This window comes from Salminus brasiliensis, chromosome 8 (genome assembly GCF_030463535.1).
Source record: "Salminus brasiliensis chromosome 8, fSalBra1.hap2, whole genome shotgun sequence".
Classification (NCBI taxonomy): domain Eukaryota; kingdom Metazoa; phylum Chordata; class Actinopteri; order Characiformes; family Bryconidae; genus Salminus; species Salminus brasiliensis.
Window position 1 is genome coordinate 14,240,096 of NC_132885.1, and position 18,928 is coordinate 14,259,023.

The following is an 18,928-nucleotide window of genomic DNA, read 5'->3' on the forward strand; positions in this document are numbered from 1 at the left end:
ACCAGTTGGGTGCTTTAAGAAGGTACAGGTTCAGCTTACAGATGATCTTTTATACTGTAGGCTAAATGTAAAGGTCTATAGATACTATAGTAACTGTTTCCATGTCTACAGAATGGCAATAATAACAGTGCCTAACATCTATTGCTCTGTTTCAAACACCGGGTGATAAAATCCAAATGCTTAAAATCAGCAATCAGGAATTTCCAAATTGCATCACAGCTACCCTGGGACTAGATCTGAAGAGACAGATCATGATAAATGTACAATATTTTGCTTTTTAGCGGTTGCAGAATTGATTTGAGAGCATCCGCTGTTGCACTACCATAAAGTATCTTGCCAATTGCTGTGCTTTTCTTGATTAGAACCTTAAGGTAGCTTTTCTCGTTGGATAACTCACTCAGTCTGCTAAATTAACACATACGAGCTGTAAGTCCAAATGTGGCTACAGAGACCCTATGTCAGCCCCCTTAGTTTTTGAAACAGCTTTCTAATCCTAAAGAGATGTGACCCCTGGTGAACTTTTGATTTTAAGGACATCAGTGTGGAGACCGTAGTGCGAGTGAGTTCATTAAGCTCATGAGAGCATTACGTCATTTTAAAAGCAGTTGAAATTGCTGCCTCACTGAGTCAGATGGGTGGTGCTCCAGACTGCTGCAGTGAGGTTAGTTTGGAAAATGAAAATAACTGGCTTTCATATGTCTTGAGTTTAGTTCATTCGGTCTTTTGTCTCCCCTGTAGGCTGTATTAATACACTATATGTCCAGATGTTTGTGGACACCCTTTTCTAATGAATGCATTCAGCTACTTAAAGTTGCACCTGTTGCTGACAAAGACATGCAAATGTGCACACACAGCTTATCTAGTCCCTATAGAGAAGTAGTGTCTATTGAATAGGACTCTCTGGAGCAGATAAACATTAACCTATTGGCACCATGCCTAATGCCAGGCAGAGCTAGAGGGGAAGATAGGCCCCAGCCTTGAGCTGTGGAGCAGTGGAACTGTATTCTCTGGAATGATGGTGCTGCAGCCGATATTTATGGGTTAAACTAGGCATGAGGCAGGTGATGGTGAACATTTAATATTCTTACATCAATAACGCTCACTGTCCCTGAATGCAATCTTGAGCAGGACTACACAAGACTGCATAAATTGCAAATGTACAAATCTTCTGTTAACAAATTGCTCTTCAGTCATAAATTTGCTAATATTGCTAATCCCCACTAACTACTACTAAACTACAATCCACTAATCCAGACTGAGCCTTTAGAGCTGTCAGGCATATGCTTCTTAGTGGCAAATTGCCAAAATAACTTCTCCTTGCCAACTATTGGTGCTGTTGTGCATTATGGCACACATTACTGGACACTGGAAGGACTGGCCATTGTAGAGGACAGAATTGGGTGTAAAGTAATAACCTTTAATGACAAAAAAAACATTCCTTAGATCCTCAGTATCTTTGTATGCTAGAAGTGAAACCAAGTTTAATATAAAGAGATTAATTGTTGATTTGCTGCCACTCCTTTCTTCTTCTGAATATGCTGGGGAGTTAAGAGTGTTCTCCAGTCTTCTACTAGGAGGATTAAACTGTAGCCAGTGTATTTCCAAAGGCCTCTCAGATCCTGACATTCCAGAAACAGTTGGAAAGCATTGTGTAGCTCATTCTGTGTCACTAAAGGATTTTCCACACTCAATATGCTATATGGCAGGCAGAGGCATTCTGCAGTGTACATAGTGTTCTTTTGCACTTTGACTGAGGGGGGGGGGTCGGTATCAATGGCAGCAAGAATTTGAATAGCTGTTATGGAAATGACATCACCTAAGGAACCGAACTGTCTGTATAACACTTTGCTTTCCCAACACACATGATCAAGACGAACGAGATATAACTGTTCATAAGATGGAAGTTAGCAAATATTTAAAAGGATATTAAAATAATGTCATGAATTGGTTTAGTTAGAGCTTCAGGAGCTTCATTAAACTTGGTTCTTTTCACCAGCATGATATTAGTCATCCAAATGCACACACTGCACTGTGTGCTTAATAGTTTCTAGAGACTCCCAATGGATATCCTTAAAAATTCTCATTGGGAAACTAGTATCCCGCTTAGACCCTCTTTGCTTGGTGTAGTAGTAATGGGCCACTCCTTACTTTAGGGCTCTCCTACCACATGCAGTGCATGTTAAGTGTTGTAAATAGATCTTCTCTGTATTTATTGTTTAGTAAGCCCATGATGGACCTGCTGGTGATGCTGTGTGCAAAGTACCATCTGAACCCATCAGGCCACACCATCGAGCTGGTTTCCACCAACAGGAACCATGTTAAGTTCAAGCCCAATGCCCTTATTGGATCACTGGAGGCGGAGAAGGTTCTGCTCAAGCCCAAAGGCATGGAGGACAAGAACAAGAAGACTGGACCACAGATGCCAGAGGTGAAGCTCTGGTCTCTAATTTGCTCCTGAAAATGGAGCATTTCCTACGTATACGCAGCAATCTTTCTGTAAACACGTCCAGGCTTGACTTTGTGATTTCGTTTCTCATGAGCTATGTTTAGCCTTTTGCATTTACTGAGCGGTTTGATGTTTGGGAATGCCGTCTCATTTAAGGTGAATGCTCCTAGGCTCTCTTTCTCCTTCTCTTTCTGTTTCTCCTCATGGGTCTTCCTGGTTGCCTGATTGTGTCTCTCTTTCCGTATCTCCCTCAGGCCACAGTGCGCATGGTAATAAATTATAAGAAGACTCAAAAGACGATTTTGCGGGTGAACCCTCGACTCCCTCTGCAGGAGCTGCTCCCTGCTATCTGTGAGAAATGTGACTTTGAGCCGCAGAGCACCGTGCTGTTGCGGAATGTGCACTCGGAGGACCCACTGGATCTGAGCAACTCCCTCAATGAGCTTGGTCTCAGGGAAGTTTACGCAAGAGACACAAGGGGTATGGCCAGTAACTCCTGTGAGTTGGAAACTTTATTGGAAATGCAGCTCGGATGGCCCGAGGGTCACCAGTTCAAATCCTGAGCCATGCTGCTTTGCCATCATTGGAGAGAGCACACTTGCCGGGCTCTCTCCAGGTGGCTAGGTAGCAATGTTGGCCTACATAGGTGCCTGTTAGCTGGTGCTGTGGAGCTGAGGACCTGATGCTTACCTGAGCATGTCGGCAGCCCAGCGATGAAATAAGGCAGTAGCTGGTTTCATGTGTTAAGTCCTTAGCCTTTTAATGTCGAAGCATTGCTGGTGCTAGGGGGACTTACGAACGGGTGGGTTAACTGGCAGTAGCAAATTGGGAGAGAAAGAAGAAAAACAAATAAATAGACAAACAGACAAACAAATATATAAATAAAAATAAAATAGATTTGTTTTTTCCTCTAAATGAACTTTGTGCCAATGGCATTTTATTAACTTGATATTTATTGTTATCTAAACAGTTATCAGTCCAGCAAGCTTCCCTCCATCTCCAACTCATTCAGGTACAGTTTTCCATTCATTCAGTTCAATTGACTTTTTTGCTTTTAGTGTGTACACATGTCCATGTATTAGTCAGCATCTTCCAGTACTTTTCAATATAGATTCTGTTCAAAATCTCTTCTTTTCATCCAGCAGATATAATTCACCCAGGCAAGGATAAACTACAGAAAGAAAAAGAAAACAAAGGGCTCTTTGGATTGTTTAAAAGAGGAAGCAAGAAGAGACAGGAACAGGTAGGTGCTGTTTTTATTCGTCCTTCTTATTCTTTTACATGATCATTTCATTCAACTGCTACACTAAAGGCACCATCATGTCAAGGTCACCTGAAGATAGAATGTCTATCAGTTCTGAATTAGGTCTGATCCTTGCTACTGAAGGTTTAAGAGTCTGTTGAACTGGAAAGGTTCAAGACTACCAGCGTTTTGAAAGTCATTTACAAAGCTAATTTGTTTGACACACTGCAGAGAGTTCAGGGCTGATGGAGTGGAATGTTTGCTTTGGGTGCTCTTTAAACTTTGCATGGGCAAGTACAGAGCTGTTCCATTGGTCAGTGGTCATGCTTGTCCTTGTACACAAATCAGGAGTTTTGCTGACATGGGACTGGCTTAATCTCCAAAATGCACCTGCCAGTCAGTTGTGTGAAAGCTGTGATTGGACATTTTTTCCCCCAAAAGGCTGTAGAACAGGCTGTCACACTGCTCTGTTCTGTTCTGTTCTACTCCGTCACGTCACTCTTTAAAGGCTTCGACGGTGAGTGCGCCAGCGTCTCCAGTCCACAGGAAACAGAGACCGGTTAGTATGAGCTCCCTAAGCACGCACTCGCCCACATACGACTCCAACACCATGCCCTCAGACACCCCGAAGAAGAGGCGTGCCCCCTTGCCCCCCAACATGATCTCGTCACAGGGCATGCCCTCTGACCTCAGCCAGCAAAACAGCGGTGCTCAGCCAACTACTCCGCCTGATGGCGACCAGGTATGTGCTTGTTTTACCATTTAACTTTGGTTTACACTTCACTTCAGAAAACGGACACTGAATTATTAGGGTTTTTGATTTGTTATTAAGACAGGGTTACTCTGTGCTTTGTCCTTGAACCTGTCACATCGTGATGTGTACCACACACTGAATCATAACCGTGTGGTTAAACATTGCTTTTATGTGTGTTAAGTTAAAGCAAACTCAATGTTCAGATAGCTCGCCTAACTGTGAGAGGGAATACAGCCAGACGTCTCACAGCTACACTTCCTGCCAAAGGTTTGGGGACATCATGTCCTGAAAACTGTAATAACATTTCATTTGCGCTGTTATTTTGCAATTAAATAACAAAATATTTGATTATTAGATATTTGGAGTATATTTGGCTTAATGAGCGTGGGTCTGGCATTAATTAAGATATAATTAAATGATTTAATTGTTAAAAGCACACTAAAAGTTTATGCTCAAATAAAGGCAGAGGCAAAATAATAAATTATGTGGGACAGATTGTCATGGCCAAGTACTTTAGTCATTAGTTTTGTGGCTTTTGCTTGGAAAATGGCAAAGCTTACACAGATTTAGATTTGTTATGGTGCCTGTTTAAAGGAGAATTAAGCGAGAATTGGCATTCCTTACTTATGGGCTCCCTCTACAGTTGGGGAGTGTAATTGAACACTGCTGTAAATATGTTCTCATGGACAGCTGTATACATGCATTTGTTGACAACCTGAGAAGTACAGAACCGACATCTGCAGTGAAATAAGCATGTGGACCATAGCGGTAGAGTAATATTACTGGATTCCCCACAAATATGACTCGCTGCATATGGTTTATGCAGCGTTTCGCAGTTCTTATGGGAGATCTCGTGCAGCTCCACTGTAGTTACATAGAGCAGTTAGCCATTTTCCAGGTCCAGAGTGGCGTTAAAAGAGATACCATTCTCCCTATTAAAATCAGTGCATCATCAGCTGCTATTTTAAAGTAAAAAGTGTATTATACTGTTGCTTTAATTATTTTAACTGACAAAGACACTGTGAAAAGCAAGGTGTCCCTAATACTTTGGATTTGCAATGTGCATGTTGTGAGTGCCCACTCTGTCTTGTGAAGGTCACTGCAGCTCTAAGTCGCAGCTCCTCAACCGGATCCTCCCTGAAGAGAAGCAAAAGGAAGGCGCCGCCTCCGCCCACCTCCCCCAGCAGTCTCTCAGCAGCGCCTGATGAAGCTCTGCAGGACAGGGCTGTGACAGGTCAGTCCACATCCTCTGACAGCCCTTATACACTCACACACACTCACAATAGTCCAACATCTGTCCCATTCCTCTAGCAGCAGCTATACCCAACTCTTCTCTGGTAAACATGCTGTCACCATGACATGGACACACAGCTGGCCTTTAAAAAACATTAAACAGTCTTGTTTTGTTAAGTTAAACAGTCCATCTCTAAACGTGACATTTTCTCAGTTTGACCAATAATGATGTGCAAGTTGTCTTCTGTGGAGAACTTGACTGATCTGAACAGCTGTACTTGGGTCAGCATGTAAACAGAGAGAGGTGCAGATATGGGAATGCGTGTGTGTGGACAGTCAATAATGGTTACTGTACATAGCCTGCCTCCTTGTGGTCAAAATGGGGCAAAGCTGCTTGTCAGCACTTTACATTTCCTCTGCCTTTCTTTCCCTCTGATTTTTCTCTCCTCTAAGTTCATGCACTACTGAAAAATCATCTGCTCTGCTTTCTGTCAGCAGGTAAAGTACTCCATAGAATAATAAAAAGAACATAGAAATTGAGCTAGAGTTCCTTTGATGGTTTTTGGACTGTTGATTTATGGCTGCATGGGAACAGCTTTTTGCATTAGATTTGAATGCTTGATCTACACATGCAAAGGCACATGCAAAACATGCCCATAACAAGCAAGGCTCCACCTGTGCAGAGAGCACTAACCGAGTTACATTTTTCTTGCAGTCTGACACAGGAATGCCTGGAATGGCTGAAGTTAATGTTTAACACTTGCATGTCCAGTTTCTTTAAAATATACAGACTGAGATTTTTATTCTGCAGTTTTTTAACGGTTTATATTCAGATATTTGTTTTTTGACTGAAATTCAGCCTGGTCATTTCAGTTGGGTCACTTCATGATGTCCAGGGGTGGACATCATGAAGTGGAAAATGGAAAAGCCACATTCAATTGAGGATCAGATGTCCTTTGTTAAAATGTGAATAACAGAGTTCTTTCCTTCCCTTTTTCCACCACAACTGTAAAAAAAGGAGGAAACCATTTTTGGTTAAACTCCTGGCACAGTGCAATGTGTAAAACTGCTCTCCTACACCCTTATAAATAAAGGTGCTTCAAAGGTTTTTTGAGCCAATCCATGGTTCCATGAATAACTGTGTTTAGATTTGTGGAAGGTTGTAAAGGTTCTTCACATTCGCAAAACAAGAAGTGGTTCTTCTATAGCATCACTCTGAGAACCCTTTAAAGTACCTTTAAAAATATGAGTGTATGTGATTATATCTATAGCGTCCTTAGACCAGGCAATTTATTTTTGTCCATTGTAGTAAACACAATCCCGCAATCTGTTTAAATCCTACTGTACTGTTAAGAGGACATCCAATGACCAACAGAGCTCAGGCATGGCATTTTACATTTTGTGGCAACAAGGGGGACACATGATCAATTGTTTTGCAACTATTATGTTTCTGTAATCAGATTGTTTCTTCAAAATAACTTCAATTTTGTAAGATTTTAGAAATGTACAGTATTTTTAGCCTTTTGAAACCACAGCTCTGTAGTGGACAATATGACTTACTGCCTCCCATTTCTAGTCAATTGCCATACATTAGGAAGCAGAGGGCTGAGTGAGGCAGACTTGAGCTCAGGAGCTGTCAGGAGACAAAATGAAGCAGGGCCCGAAAGGTCAGAAAAGGACCTATCAGCTTTTTAGGAGCCTGAGCAGAAACTTCTAGTCGTCAGGTTACTCCAACCAACCAGGTTTTTAATAATTAGAGCACGACAAACCAGCGGGGGGTGCTCATCTCTGGAGAAAGCCTCTTAGTGTTTTTTTGTGTTCAAGAAATGAAAAGACATTTTAACAAAAAATCACATTTAAACAAATACAGTAACATTACATAACCCCTACAATCAGAGACCAAGCAAGACCTGATGTCCTCAACAAGGGACATAAGATAGAAAATACACAATAAATGTTTGTCTTTTAACCACAATATTTACATAATCTAAGACTAATCTAATCATAATCTACATATTTTTTTTTCTAGGATGTTATAGTCTGAGACGTATTCATGTTTCTCCTGTTAACTTTTATTTAGTTGCTGTAGGTGGGGTAGATCAGTAATAAAAGTCACTTTGATAAAACGGATTAGGTTGATTTGGTTTCATCAGTGCGTTGGATGTACCTAGTTTAAATAAACGAAGACTAGCTGAAGTAACAGAAGGTGAGACTTTAGCCAGACCTCTTCTCTGAAGTAAAAGAATAGGTAGGAAATCTACTATAGGAAAACTGTTTTTATGGTATTAGCACTTCTGTTCTTCTCAGAGTTCCTCAATAGCTGAGTAAATAAGACATGTCATAGCTCTTACTGCACTGTGCCACCTCCTTTCTCATTATTTGAACTCTCCACTCTGCAGACTGACCAGAAGGGGGCGTATGACTGCCTGGCTTTGCAGTTCTCTCTGCTGTCTGCTGCTTATTTCTTCTCTTCCAAGTCCTTCTCGTCCTCCTCTTCCTCATGTGGTGGCCTCTTCTTCTTCCTCTTCTTTCACCATATTTGCTTTAACTTAATGTTAATCCTAGTGTTTGTCATTTTCACTTTCTTTTCTTCTTAACGCCATGTGAACATTTCTCCATCAGTGTTTGAACATTTTTTGTCAATAATGTCGTAGTCTTGTTTAGTACAGACAGTTTTATAAGTCTTGGCTAGAGTCTTTCATGTGTCTTTCATGCTGTCTTTCATGTGACAAGGAAAACATACACTCTTAAAAAAGAAAGGTGTTTCAAATTTGTTGTGTGTGAGACTGTGAAGAACATTTAATTGAAGTGAAGGTTATTTCTCACACTCATCACACTCACACTACTCCATTACAAACATGGGGCCTTATTCAACTAGCCTTCTTAAGAAGCAAGTTTCAAAAGTTTCAACAAGTTATTTGTTGTTTTTTTTTCTCCCAAGTTGGTATTGCCAATTAACCCTTAACATTTCCCTAGCACTAGTAATGCTCCCAACACTAGGAGGCTGAGGACTTCACATATGTCTCATTCAGTACATTCAAAGCCAGCAATTGCCTCTTTTTGCTGGGCAGCTGACAAGTGCAGAGAAAAGCACCAGGTCTCCAGCTCCGCCGCACCAGCTAACAGATGCCTGTGCCAGCCAATATAGCTTTAAGAGAGAGGCCCAAAGTTCTTTATGGAACCAAAACTGGTTCGTCTATGATTTTGCCCAACAAACCATTTGAAGCACCTTTATTTTTTTTAACAAAATCTAGTTCTCTTGGTTTTAGTTAATTATTAGAAAATAACATTTTAGGACATTTTAAGACTGTTTTCTACTGTTTATATACTTTTTGATACTGAATAATAATAATAATAATAATTATAATGATTATGATCTCAGTGGTGTTGTAGTATGATGTATTAGTGCTGTTCCTTTAAATCCATGTGTTTATAAAAGGAATACACTGACTTATTTACTCGGGAAAGGAACTCATTGTGCCTAGCTTCCATTAGGGTTATTAACATAACTTTTTCTCTCTATTGTCATGCTGTCCTCTCCCAGCTTTTAGTACCATGCTTTATTTTCTTCAGTGAACATAAGTGTGCCTCATCCAGGGAGGTAACCTAACAAGAGCTCTCATTGTAAGCATGACATGTTTTACTTTGCGAAATGTCTGCGCAATACCCAGGGACCAAGTGCTGAAAGCGCTCGTAAAAATGCATTGTTTGGCCTAGATGTGATAGCAAGTTTTCCATAAAAGCAAGTGAGGCAGTAAGGAGGGGGACTAGCTTTTAGGGAGTAAGTGTACTCTAATCAGGGATTTGAATCTACAGACAGGCTCTGCTCGTTGTTCATAACCACACAAAAGCAGCCTCTCGAGACCTGGGAGGGATCTTTCATTCAGTTTGCTTTCTTCTAAGTATATTTCTCGACTTTCCCTCTGCCATACTGGATTTTTGTCTGATCTTCAGTGACGCATCCCTTTATTCCGCTGTGTTTGTGTTTGTGTGCTGAATTTTTAATGAACGTTTTGTCTTTTGTAAGTAGCTTAGAGTTACAGTATGTCAGCGGTACGTTCTGAAGTCTCAGTAATAAAGTGCTCCTAAAGTTTGAACTAGTCTCTGACTGCCTGTGTCTCTAGCCTTGCCTAGCTCCCCTGCCGACAGCAATAATCGACTTCACAGAGGAAGAGAGGGAGGCGTGGAGAAAGAGGAATGAAAAAGGGAATTGGGGAGGTGGGGGGGGGGGAGCTGGTACAGAGTGGAAAATGAAAGATGGACAAAGAAAGGGATTAAGATATATAGAGTGAACGGTAGGAAAAGAAAGGAGCATGGAACAGAATAGAGTAAAGCCCAGATTCTGAATGTCTGTATCTATATCCATGACACTTCACAACTTCAGAGATAGAGGCAGGGAGTGAAAGAGAGAGAGAGAGATCAGAGCTTTCTGCAGAAAGAAGCTCTCTCTTTGAATATTCCTTCTGCTCTCCAGTCCCCAGCGACAGCCCTTGAAGTGCTGAATGCAGCGCTGGCGGAGGGCGCGAGGGAAGCGAGACGTCTTAATTAAGAGCGATTCACTCGGTCTGAAGAGCGGGCGCTCTGCAGCGCTTTGGCTTGCCTGCTCCACTCTCCACATTAATACTGAAAATACAGAATAACCCACTCCTATCATCCCATTATGTAAGCTTCTCCTGGACACTGCAGAGGAGGAGAATATGGATGTCTTTATTAACCCATGCTCAAACTGGCCAGTGAGCTTCATCAGAAACCAGAGCAGATCACAGAATCCTGTAGATATCGTTTGAAACTTATCTTAAGGTTAAACTTAGTGAACTATTTTATAACCCAAATAAAAAAGTATAATCTGTGTGTCAGTCAGGTTAAAAGAATTTGATTTCATTTGTTTGATTAGACATTATCCAAATGCAACTTTTCAGAGATCTAGCCAACTACCTGAGACGTTAAGAAGAAGCATTGAGCCAAGCTTCAAAAGGGAAACCCACCCTACACACTCCGGTGATGCTAAATAACATTATAGGAAGAAGAAACTTGAAGAAGATTAAAAATAGAGAGAGAGCTGGGAGATAATCCAGTTACTAAAGGTCTAGGACTATGAGAGATTGACAAAGTTATACAGTTCTTATAATCCGAGGTATTTGATCAGTGTTTATTAAATTAAAGTTGTCCCTGGAGAATTCAGGGTGGTAGTAGCATGAAGTGGTATGTAAATGAACCTTGATTCTTTAACCCTGGTGTCTTTAAAACCCTTGGGAATTTAAACATGTACACTATATATACTCTATAAAAGCCATTTTCATCAGGTTTCCCCCCCCAGAAACCTTATTAGATTAAATAAACACTCATCAGACTTTCAGTAACACATCAGTAACATATCAGTAGATTATAACATTAAAAAAATGCAAGACAATTAACTGAAGACTTCTATTGACTTTTGCTGTTCTCAAACTCAAACTGTGTTTAAGTTCAGATCTGTAGATGTTCACCTGAGAAAACACTGGTCAGGTAGCAGGTCTAATACAGACCATCTCAACATCCTCAACAAACTGTTATAGACCTGCTGCTGACACCAGTCTGGAACTGGGGTGTAACTGGATTAGGTTGGGATTAAGGAGCCAGGATGAGGTTTAGGATTAGGTTTTGGGTTGAGGTTAGGGTTAGGTTTTTGGCCAGGGTGAAGGGTAGGATTAGGTTTTGAGTTGAGATTAAGGTTAAGATTAGGTTTTAGAATTAAGGCCAGATGTAAGGTTACGTTTTCTGGTGCGACTGGGTTAGGTTTTGCCTAATGGAAGTAAAATTCAGGCTACTTGACATAACATATCAACAGTAAATCTACTTAATATCAATAATGCATCAACAGAACATCTTCAAGATATTCACCTTAGTGTATTCAGCAGCTTCAGTGATGTTCCTTCACTGATATGTTGTTGATGTGTTGATGTGTCACTGATACTCTAATAATAAACTTTAATAATAATATGCAAGGCACCACTCAAAATAAAGTGTTCTTGTTTCCTTTACAAATTAGTAATCATCAATAAGGACATTTTTGCTATTTTTGCTATATAAGTATAGGTACACTATATAGGTAAAAGTATTGGGACACCTGCTCATTTATTGTTTCTTTCAAAGTCAAACTAAAAGAGTTCATAATGCTTTTGTTGGGGTATCTATATATAACTACTGTCCAGGGAAGGCTTTCTACTTGATTTTGGAGACTTGCTGTAAGGATTTGTTTGCTTTCTGTGACAAGAGCGTTAGTGAGGTCAGGATGTTTGATGATCACCACCTCACCTCATTCCCATCTCTCTGACTCATTCCAAAAGTATTGGATGGAGCACCATCCATCAACCCAGAGAGCACAGTTCCACTGTTCCACAGCTCCGTGCTGGGGGTTGGGGCTGCCCACCTGATATTAGGCATGGTGTCAAAAGGTTCAAGTTTTGCTCCAGAGAGTCCTTTTCTACTGGCAATACTTCTCTACAGGAACTAGACAAGCTGCATGTGTGCATTTGCACATGTGTGTCAGCAGTGGGTGCTGTTTAAAGTAGCTGAATGAATTCCTTAGAAGGTGTGTCCACAAACATTTGGACCTATAGTGTATCTTGAATTTGGTGTAACTTCTAGGTGACTTATTACAAACATCTCACTCAATGCTACAGGGTTGCCATCAGCTCTTGAGGAGATCCAGGAAAAAGAGGAGACGCCTATAATCACAGAGGCCCTTGTTACCCCTGTGAGCTCCAGCCCAATCAGCCCCAGTCCGGAGAGCCCCAGTCCTATACAGGAGCTGCTGGAAGATGACAGCAGCATCAACCTGTCTGCAGACATCTCCATGGACTCTGGAAGAGAAGGCACTGCCTCCCCCTCTCAAGACTCTCAAGAGGTGGATAACGTGGCACCACCCGGGGGAAGCACGGAAGAAGTGTCATGTGATCTGACCACAGATGGCAAGTACGACACTCTTGCAGGGATGAAAATGATCCTTTTTTTTAGCCTGGTTGAGTTGCCAAAGCTGATACATGATTTTCACTCCTGACAGACTAGCTGCACACAGTAAGGTGAATGGACATCAGCCAGAGACTGATGATGCTTTGCTACAGCCGGGAGACAATGGTGTGTTGTATTTCCATTTTCTTTGTGGTGGAACTGTTTTAGTCGTGCAGTTGTTATTGAGTAACTTGACTTGACTGTGTTTGTTATTCTCCACATGTTCAGCCGATTTTGAGAAGAGGACTGAAGCTGCCTCTTTGGCTACTGAAACGTACACAGTTATGAAAGATGAGAGCACTTCCACAGCAGTCTTTACGCAAGATGACATATTCCAGGGTCCTGCCTCGCCACACACATACGCAGTCACACACACTCAGCAAGCCGAGCCCCAGGCACCTCCTAGGCCCGGCCCTGCAGCAGCCTCGGGGCCAGCGGCACAGAGTGCTGCCGCCGCTATAGCCAGCATGAGTCACACACATGCACAGATTCAGACAGAGACATGGTACACGTCTACTGAGCCTGAGCCTTCAGACAGCCCAAATGAGCTGGTCTCTGCTGTGCCTTCAGCCTCATCTAGCTTAAAGCGGGACATGGCGACATCTACAGAAGAGCTCCACACGCATGTGGTTCACAGCCTTGAGAAACAGTCCTCAATACACACTCATGCCCCTGAGAGCCAGACATCCATAGAAACTCGCGTCCCTGAGAGCCAGACATCCACACATACGCTGGCCTCGAAAAGTCAGCTGGCCACACCGATTCTCTCAGCCACCACTGCAGGCAGCTTGCAATACATTGCTGAGTCTGAGCCTAAACCCAAACCCTCAAACGAGCTCACCCGCAACTACATCCCCAAAGTGGGCATGACCACCTACACCATTGTGCCTCAGAGGTCCCTGGACAAGCTGCGTTTCTTCGAGGTGGAGTTGACACTCGAGTCCCCCAGCAAGACTGAAGCTCAAGAGGTGAGCGTAGAAGGTTCAGAAGCTTTGGAGGATCCTCTTGGTATCACGTCCCAAGTTACAGCACCCCCTCAGTCCACAAATGGCCCTGCTGCTCTGCTCAGGTCTGGCAATAGTGAACTGTCTCACTCAATTCCCTCATCTCCAGCATCGCCTGAGGCTGGTGACTCCGCTTTCACAGCAGATCGAGAAGGCCCTGAGGTTAAGGAGAAGAAAGTTCCACCTGCAACAAGGCCCAAACCAGCTTCTTTCCGCTTACCACAGCACAAAAGAACACCTGGGAGTTATGTAAGCTCAGCAGCAGTGCGGAGCATGAGTCTGAGTGACAGCAGCAGCAGCAGCACTGCCGGAGGGGGCCATTGGGAGGCCCTAGGCAGTCTGCAGACAGAGAGTTACCCTGGGGTAACACAGAACTTCCCACCTTCTCCTCCACCACCCATCCAATGGGAAGAGAAAAAAGAGACGTGGCTAAAACAGGATGTGCCACAGAAACCCACTGCAGACTTCTCTCAGAAAGAGGCTGAAATGCCTGGAGAGACAAGGCATTCCCTTCCTCCCCGCCAAATGAGTCTTCCCTCAAGGGAGCCAACTGCTGGTCTGACCCTGGAGAAGCTGCGGAGCTTCGCAGCACCGAAACCCTACTCCCCTATCACACCATCCCGCTTTGCCCAGGCTGTCTCTTCCGCAGTCAAAAGATCCCATTCCCTTAGCATCAGTCCAGTGGGGCAACAGTATGGCCACAAGGTGCCCCTAGCACTGACCAAACACAGTCCAGTTGGAGAGTCACTTGACTTGCCTGAGTCACCTACTACTGCAGTAAGTAGGACTTGTCTTGTTTTGAATCACTTAAACTTAAAGCATATTGCTCAGTTGTTAATTTTCATATTAACTAAAGTTAATCCGATTGGTTTGATGTGAAATACCAATCTAGAATTGGTAGGCACTGGTCGAATGGGGACATCTGGGGTGTTTAATGCCTCTCAAAGCTACATCACAGAAAGGTATTACATTAACGTAATTACGTTACGGATATAACTCCTGATGCCTGAGATCATTTTCAAGAAAGTTTTGGCCTAAGACACATTTATATAAAGTCCCAAAGAAAAGAGTGTGCAAGTTTCCCACTATTTTACCATTATCAGCAATACATATAAAACTCAGATTGCCAAAAAAGATGACGTTCCCAAATCAGAGTAGTTTCTCATCAGTGAAACAAAAAACTTTGAATGGCACTCTGTACCTACCAATGATTGAATGCAGAAATCATGGAATTTAGGTAGAATTCCTTTTAAGGTTTAGCATCCAGTAACTACTGTGAATTGCTGCAAAGAGTAACTTCAGTGAATGCAATATTTAATATTTAGTGTTTGTTGTTATAAGAGCGAGACCTCCCAAAGGGTACATACAATTCTTCATTTATATTTTTTGGTGCACTCTTCTGTATTTAGGGCTGCACAGTATACCATTTCAGCATCATTGCAGTGTGTACATGTGCAAAAGTCACATCACAGGATGTGGAATGTCACATTAGACAAATTAAATCATACACATCATGCTACTTGCGTGATACAAAAAGAACATTTGCATATTTGCCCATTTTATTTTAGGACATTATTAATATCGTAACATGTCAGCTCTAGCAGAGACCTGGTGAAAATTCTTGTATTTTGTAATATTGCAATACATATTGCAGAAAAGTAAAAATCCAGAGTAAGCAGTGAATTAAAACTCCTATGAATGGTAAAGTCCTATGAAGCTATTTTTTTATGACATAATGGAACTATTTTTTGGTCAATGTGTCCCAGAACGACCTGTCTCCTGAGCTGGTGTCATTGAGGTCATCTCAGAGTTTACTCAATAAGGGAAGACTGCACTGTTCTTTTCTTTCAACCCACACAATATGCCATTTTCGCTCCGTGGCGTCACAGTACAACACCTTTGAGAAAAGCTTTTGTTTGATGATGGGATAGAGTGTGCGTGCCGACGTTTGCGCTGACAGATGATCTTATGCGTTTGTTTCTCACTGGTGTCAGACAAAACCTCCATCTGAGAGCATGTGTGTGAGGGATGTCAGCATGTCAATGTCTCCATCATCAGCCAGCTGCCTGTGGGAGCGCTTTGTGTGTATGTGTGTGTAGCTGTTTGAGTTATCCGCGCAGTCAGTCTGTGTCAGGGTATCCACAGCTTCCATCCGGCTGTATTTAACTGTGTACATTTCACAAGAGCAGCACATTCCTGCTTCTTCTCCATGATGTTCCTTTTGTGTGCAAGTGTGTGTTTATGTGTACACACGTCATGAATAATTGTCTATCGTTGTAGGCGTATGTGTGCGCTTTCACATTGTGGAAGACGTGCACATGTGTATGTACGCCTGGGAGCAGTGTGTAGCAGTCTCTGCAACATGCCATTGAGTAGTTTCAGAATGTTCTTTCTGGTTTGGCTCGGCAGCACACGCTTCTGCGCGCAGAGCAATGACTGTGTGTATGTGGGATTTCTTTGCAGGATCTGGACAGTGAGTGTGGACAGAAGAAGGCCGGCTGTGAGACTCTGACTCCTCCAGCAGGCTGCAGTGACCCAGCACAGAGCTCTCCTCATACTGAAGCCCCTCATCCTGAGGTGACATGGAAGAATGGAACGACTGATCTATCATCAGTGAGTAGAACTTGGCCTTCCTCTAAAGCATTGGTTCCCATACCTGGTCCTGGAAGTACCCCTGCATATTTTTTTTTATGCTGATCCGAGCGGCTAATGGCATTGCATCTGTTCTCGTGTGTGTTTCCATGATAAAACATGTTTATAATGCTTGTAATTTGTAACCCTGTCTTGCTGATCAGTCATGTACAGGGCAAACCACACTGAATAAAAGATTCCTGATTACAAGACAAGAAGTTGTGTAGTGTGAGGGGTACAACAATCCTAAGACTCTGAAAGTAGTGTACGGAGTCCTTTGCCAAAACTCCTCACACTAAAAGCGTTTACCTCAGTTAATCAAATAGTACGTCGTCCTGGATAAGAGCATCTGACAAGTGCGATAAATGCAAATGCCTTAAATTTAGAAGGACGGAAAACCTCATGCTATTCCAAGCTCATCTGTAACCTTTCTTATTGCACTAGCAGCGTCTAAAAAACATAAAGAAGCCAAAACTGGCTACTCTAACTCCAGCCCTAACTCAAGTTGTTCTGTATTTGTTTTGCAGGGATGTGTGGTGTCTCCTGTGACGTGTCCTGCACCAAAAAGTTTGCAAGATGCAGCACAATGTCAGGAGGAATAAAGCATCTTTCCACGTCTTTAGCTTTAGCTTTGATCCCACTGTGCCTTAGTGAGCACTTTTAAGAGTAGTGCCTCTGCATCCTGTTCTTTGGTTTCTCCAGCCATCCCACACATTTCCCCTTTCCTGTCCACACCGAGGACACAGCAGCCCAACATCATTAAGCCAGGGCAGTCGCAGTGCTGGAAGCTACAACTCGCTCCCTGATCTAATGTTCCTGATCTGGTTTAACTCATCAGAGACATGATGAACAGTTTATGGGTCAGTTTTCTGAACATGGCTTGAACCTAGTCCAAGACTATATGTTCCTTTCAGTGGAGAATCCCCATTCAGACTTCTGTGTAGTCCAGGGCTAGGCTTAATCCCTGTCTGGGGAAACCGACCCTGGAAGTTGCAACAGGTGGGTTACTGCACAGAGGAAACTACACTGAGCACTGCGTCTGCCTTCTAGGACTGGAAGTACACATCCCTACTATAAACTGCCCTCTGGCCTCTTTCCTTTTCTGTCTGAGTAGGAGTGTGAATGTATAGTCAGTCAGCTTTTGCCTCTCATATCTTATTGATTATAAAGACTGACCTTTAAATCAGCACTCTTTACTTGGAAAGTTTTAGTGCAGTATATTGTGGCCCTGGCTTCTTTGTGGTGATATTGGAAAAACATAAAACACATTGAGCACCTGAGGGAAATAAATCACTGAGGTTTAAAACCTCTGACCTAACTTATTATGCTTATTATGAGACTTACTGGGTCTGTAATTGTTTGGAGATTTATTAGCATATGTTGTGTTTATTTTATTCTCACTCAAATGTATTATATTGAAATCTTTATTAATGATCATTCATATGGATTCTGAACCTTGAGTTAAGTTGTTTTATATGATTTTTATTTCATTAATTATGAATATGTTCAGTTTTATGGAAGTTTGTTTGTTTTTTCTTTAACTTATTAGGTGTAGGGTGTAGAATACTGTTATCAGCCAATGTGGAAAAGGGTACTGACACCAAACCGGTGACGCCATATACCCGTGTGCGTGTATACTGAACACATACCTTTTGTGCTGGTAAACACTACTAGCACACATGACATAATTGTAAATTACATGAAACACAATGAAGTAAGCAGTATGTAATGGCATGCATCTACACATAGATTATAAAGCATTACACATGTGGGTATTGTGTAAGAAACGGAGAAGAGAGTGGCCAAAAAAAGGAGTTAAATCTTTTCAACAAAGCTGAGCTCAAAAAGAAAGACACTGGGCTGCTCATGCTTGGTTTGAAGACGATACTGCTGTAATCTCTGAAATTCCTTCCAGTCACTTGTGTCATTTCCTGAATGGGCTTGTTGCTGCGTTTCACACTGTACAGCTCAGGACATCTTTAGACATGCTATTCAGATGACATTATTTGCAGCAAATAGGCTTACAGAGCTACCCAGTCATGGTCATGTGGATTTGTGTTATGTTGCCTACTGTAGCTCCCCTTGTGTACACCAATACAGAGTAAATGAAACAAATAAATGAACCCAAATTTTAATGGTGTGAATGTTTATTTATTTAGTTTCCCACCTCAAAAGTATGTCTACCTCATTGTACCTGGTTGTGGAGGAATGTTAAGGATTCCTATACATCATGGAGAACTTATAAAACTTAGAAACATGCTCTACAGCCACTGCACAGCACTGCTCAAGTTCATGTCCACTATAAATGTTTTCCTTTCCTCTCGCTGTCCCCCACTTCCTGTTGGCCTAGGGGATCAAACTAGCAACCATGGCTGCCCTCAATCTATCATATCATATTATATTAATAATAATATTATTAGTAAAGAACTGGAAAAGCTTATACCTTTTACAGTTTGCAGTGGTACAGTGTCCCATGTGTGGACGCTATAACGTGCTATCTTGTTGAGGTCAGTTCTGTTCACTTAGATTTCTTAGACTAAGATTTCAGCAGAACTTGATTGGTTGTGGAATTGTGTGTATTGGTGTGTGTGTGTGTGTGTGTGTGTGTGTGTGTGATTGATCTGATC

At 42.1% G+C, this 18,928-nt stretch overlaps 1 protein-coding gene across 4 annotated transcripts in view; it reads left to right on the top strand.

The window, feature by feature from the left end:
* cobll1b (cordon-bleu WH2 repeat protein-like 1b) overlaps window positions 1-18,436 on the top strand; it is a 43,448-nt gene extending 25,012 nt beyond the window's left edge. For 2 of the 4 annotated variants that reach the window (XM_072685716.1, XM_072685719.1), the window contains 11 exons: window positions 2,221-2,428; window positions 2,701-2,926; window positions 3,417-3,458; window positions 3,589-3,689; window positions 4,198-4,431; window positions 5,539-5,677; window positions 12,339-12,630; window positions 12,719-12,792; window positions 12,895-14,447; window positions 16,134-16,283; window positions 16,829-18,436. In XM_072685716.1, the coding sequence (XP_072541817.1) occupies window positions 2,221-2,428; window positions 2,701-2,926; window positions 3,417-3,458; window positions 3,589-3,689; window positions 4,198-4,431; window positions 5,539-5,677; window positions 12,339-12,630; window positions 12,719-12,792; window positions 12,895-14,447; window positions 16,134-16,283; window positions 16,829-16,903 (3,094 nt within the window). In that variant the 3' untranslated portion in view covers window positions 16,904-18,436. The remainder of the gene's footprint in view (window positions 1-2,220; window positions 2,429-2,700; window positions 2,927-3,416; window positions 3,459-3,588; window positions 3,690-4,197; window positions 4,432-5,538; window positions 5,678-12,338; window positions 12,631-12,718; window positions 12,793-12,894; window positions 14,448-16,133; window positions 16,284-16,828) is intronic. The other 2 variants (XM_072685718.1, XM_072685717.1) reach the window with 2 other exon arrangements.
* Window positions 18,437-18,928: the final 492 nt, after the last annotated feature.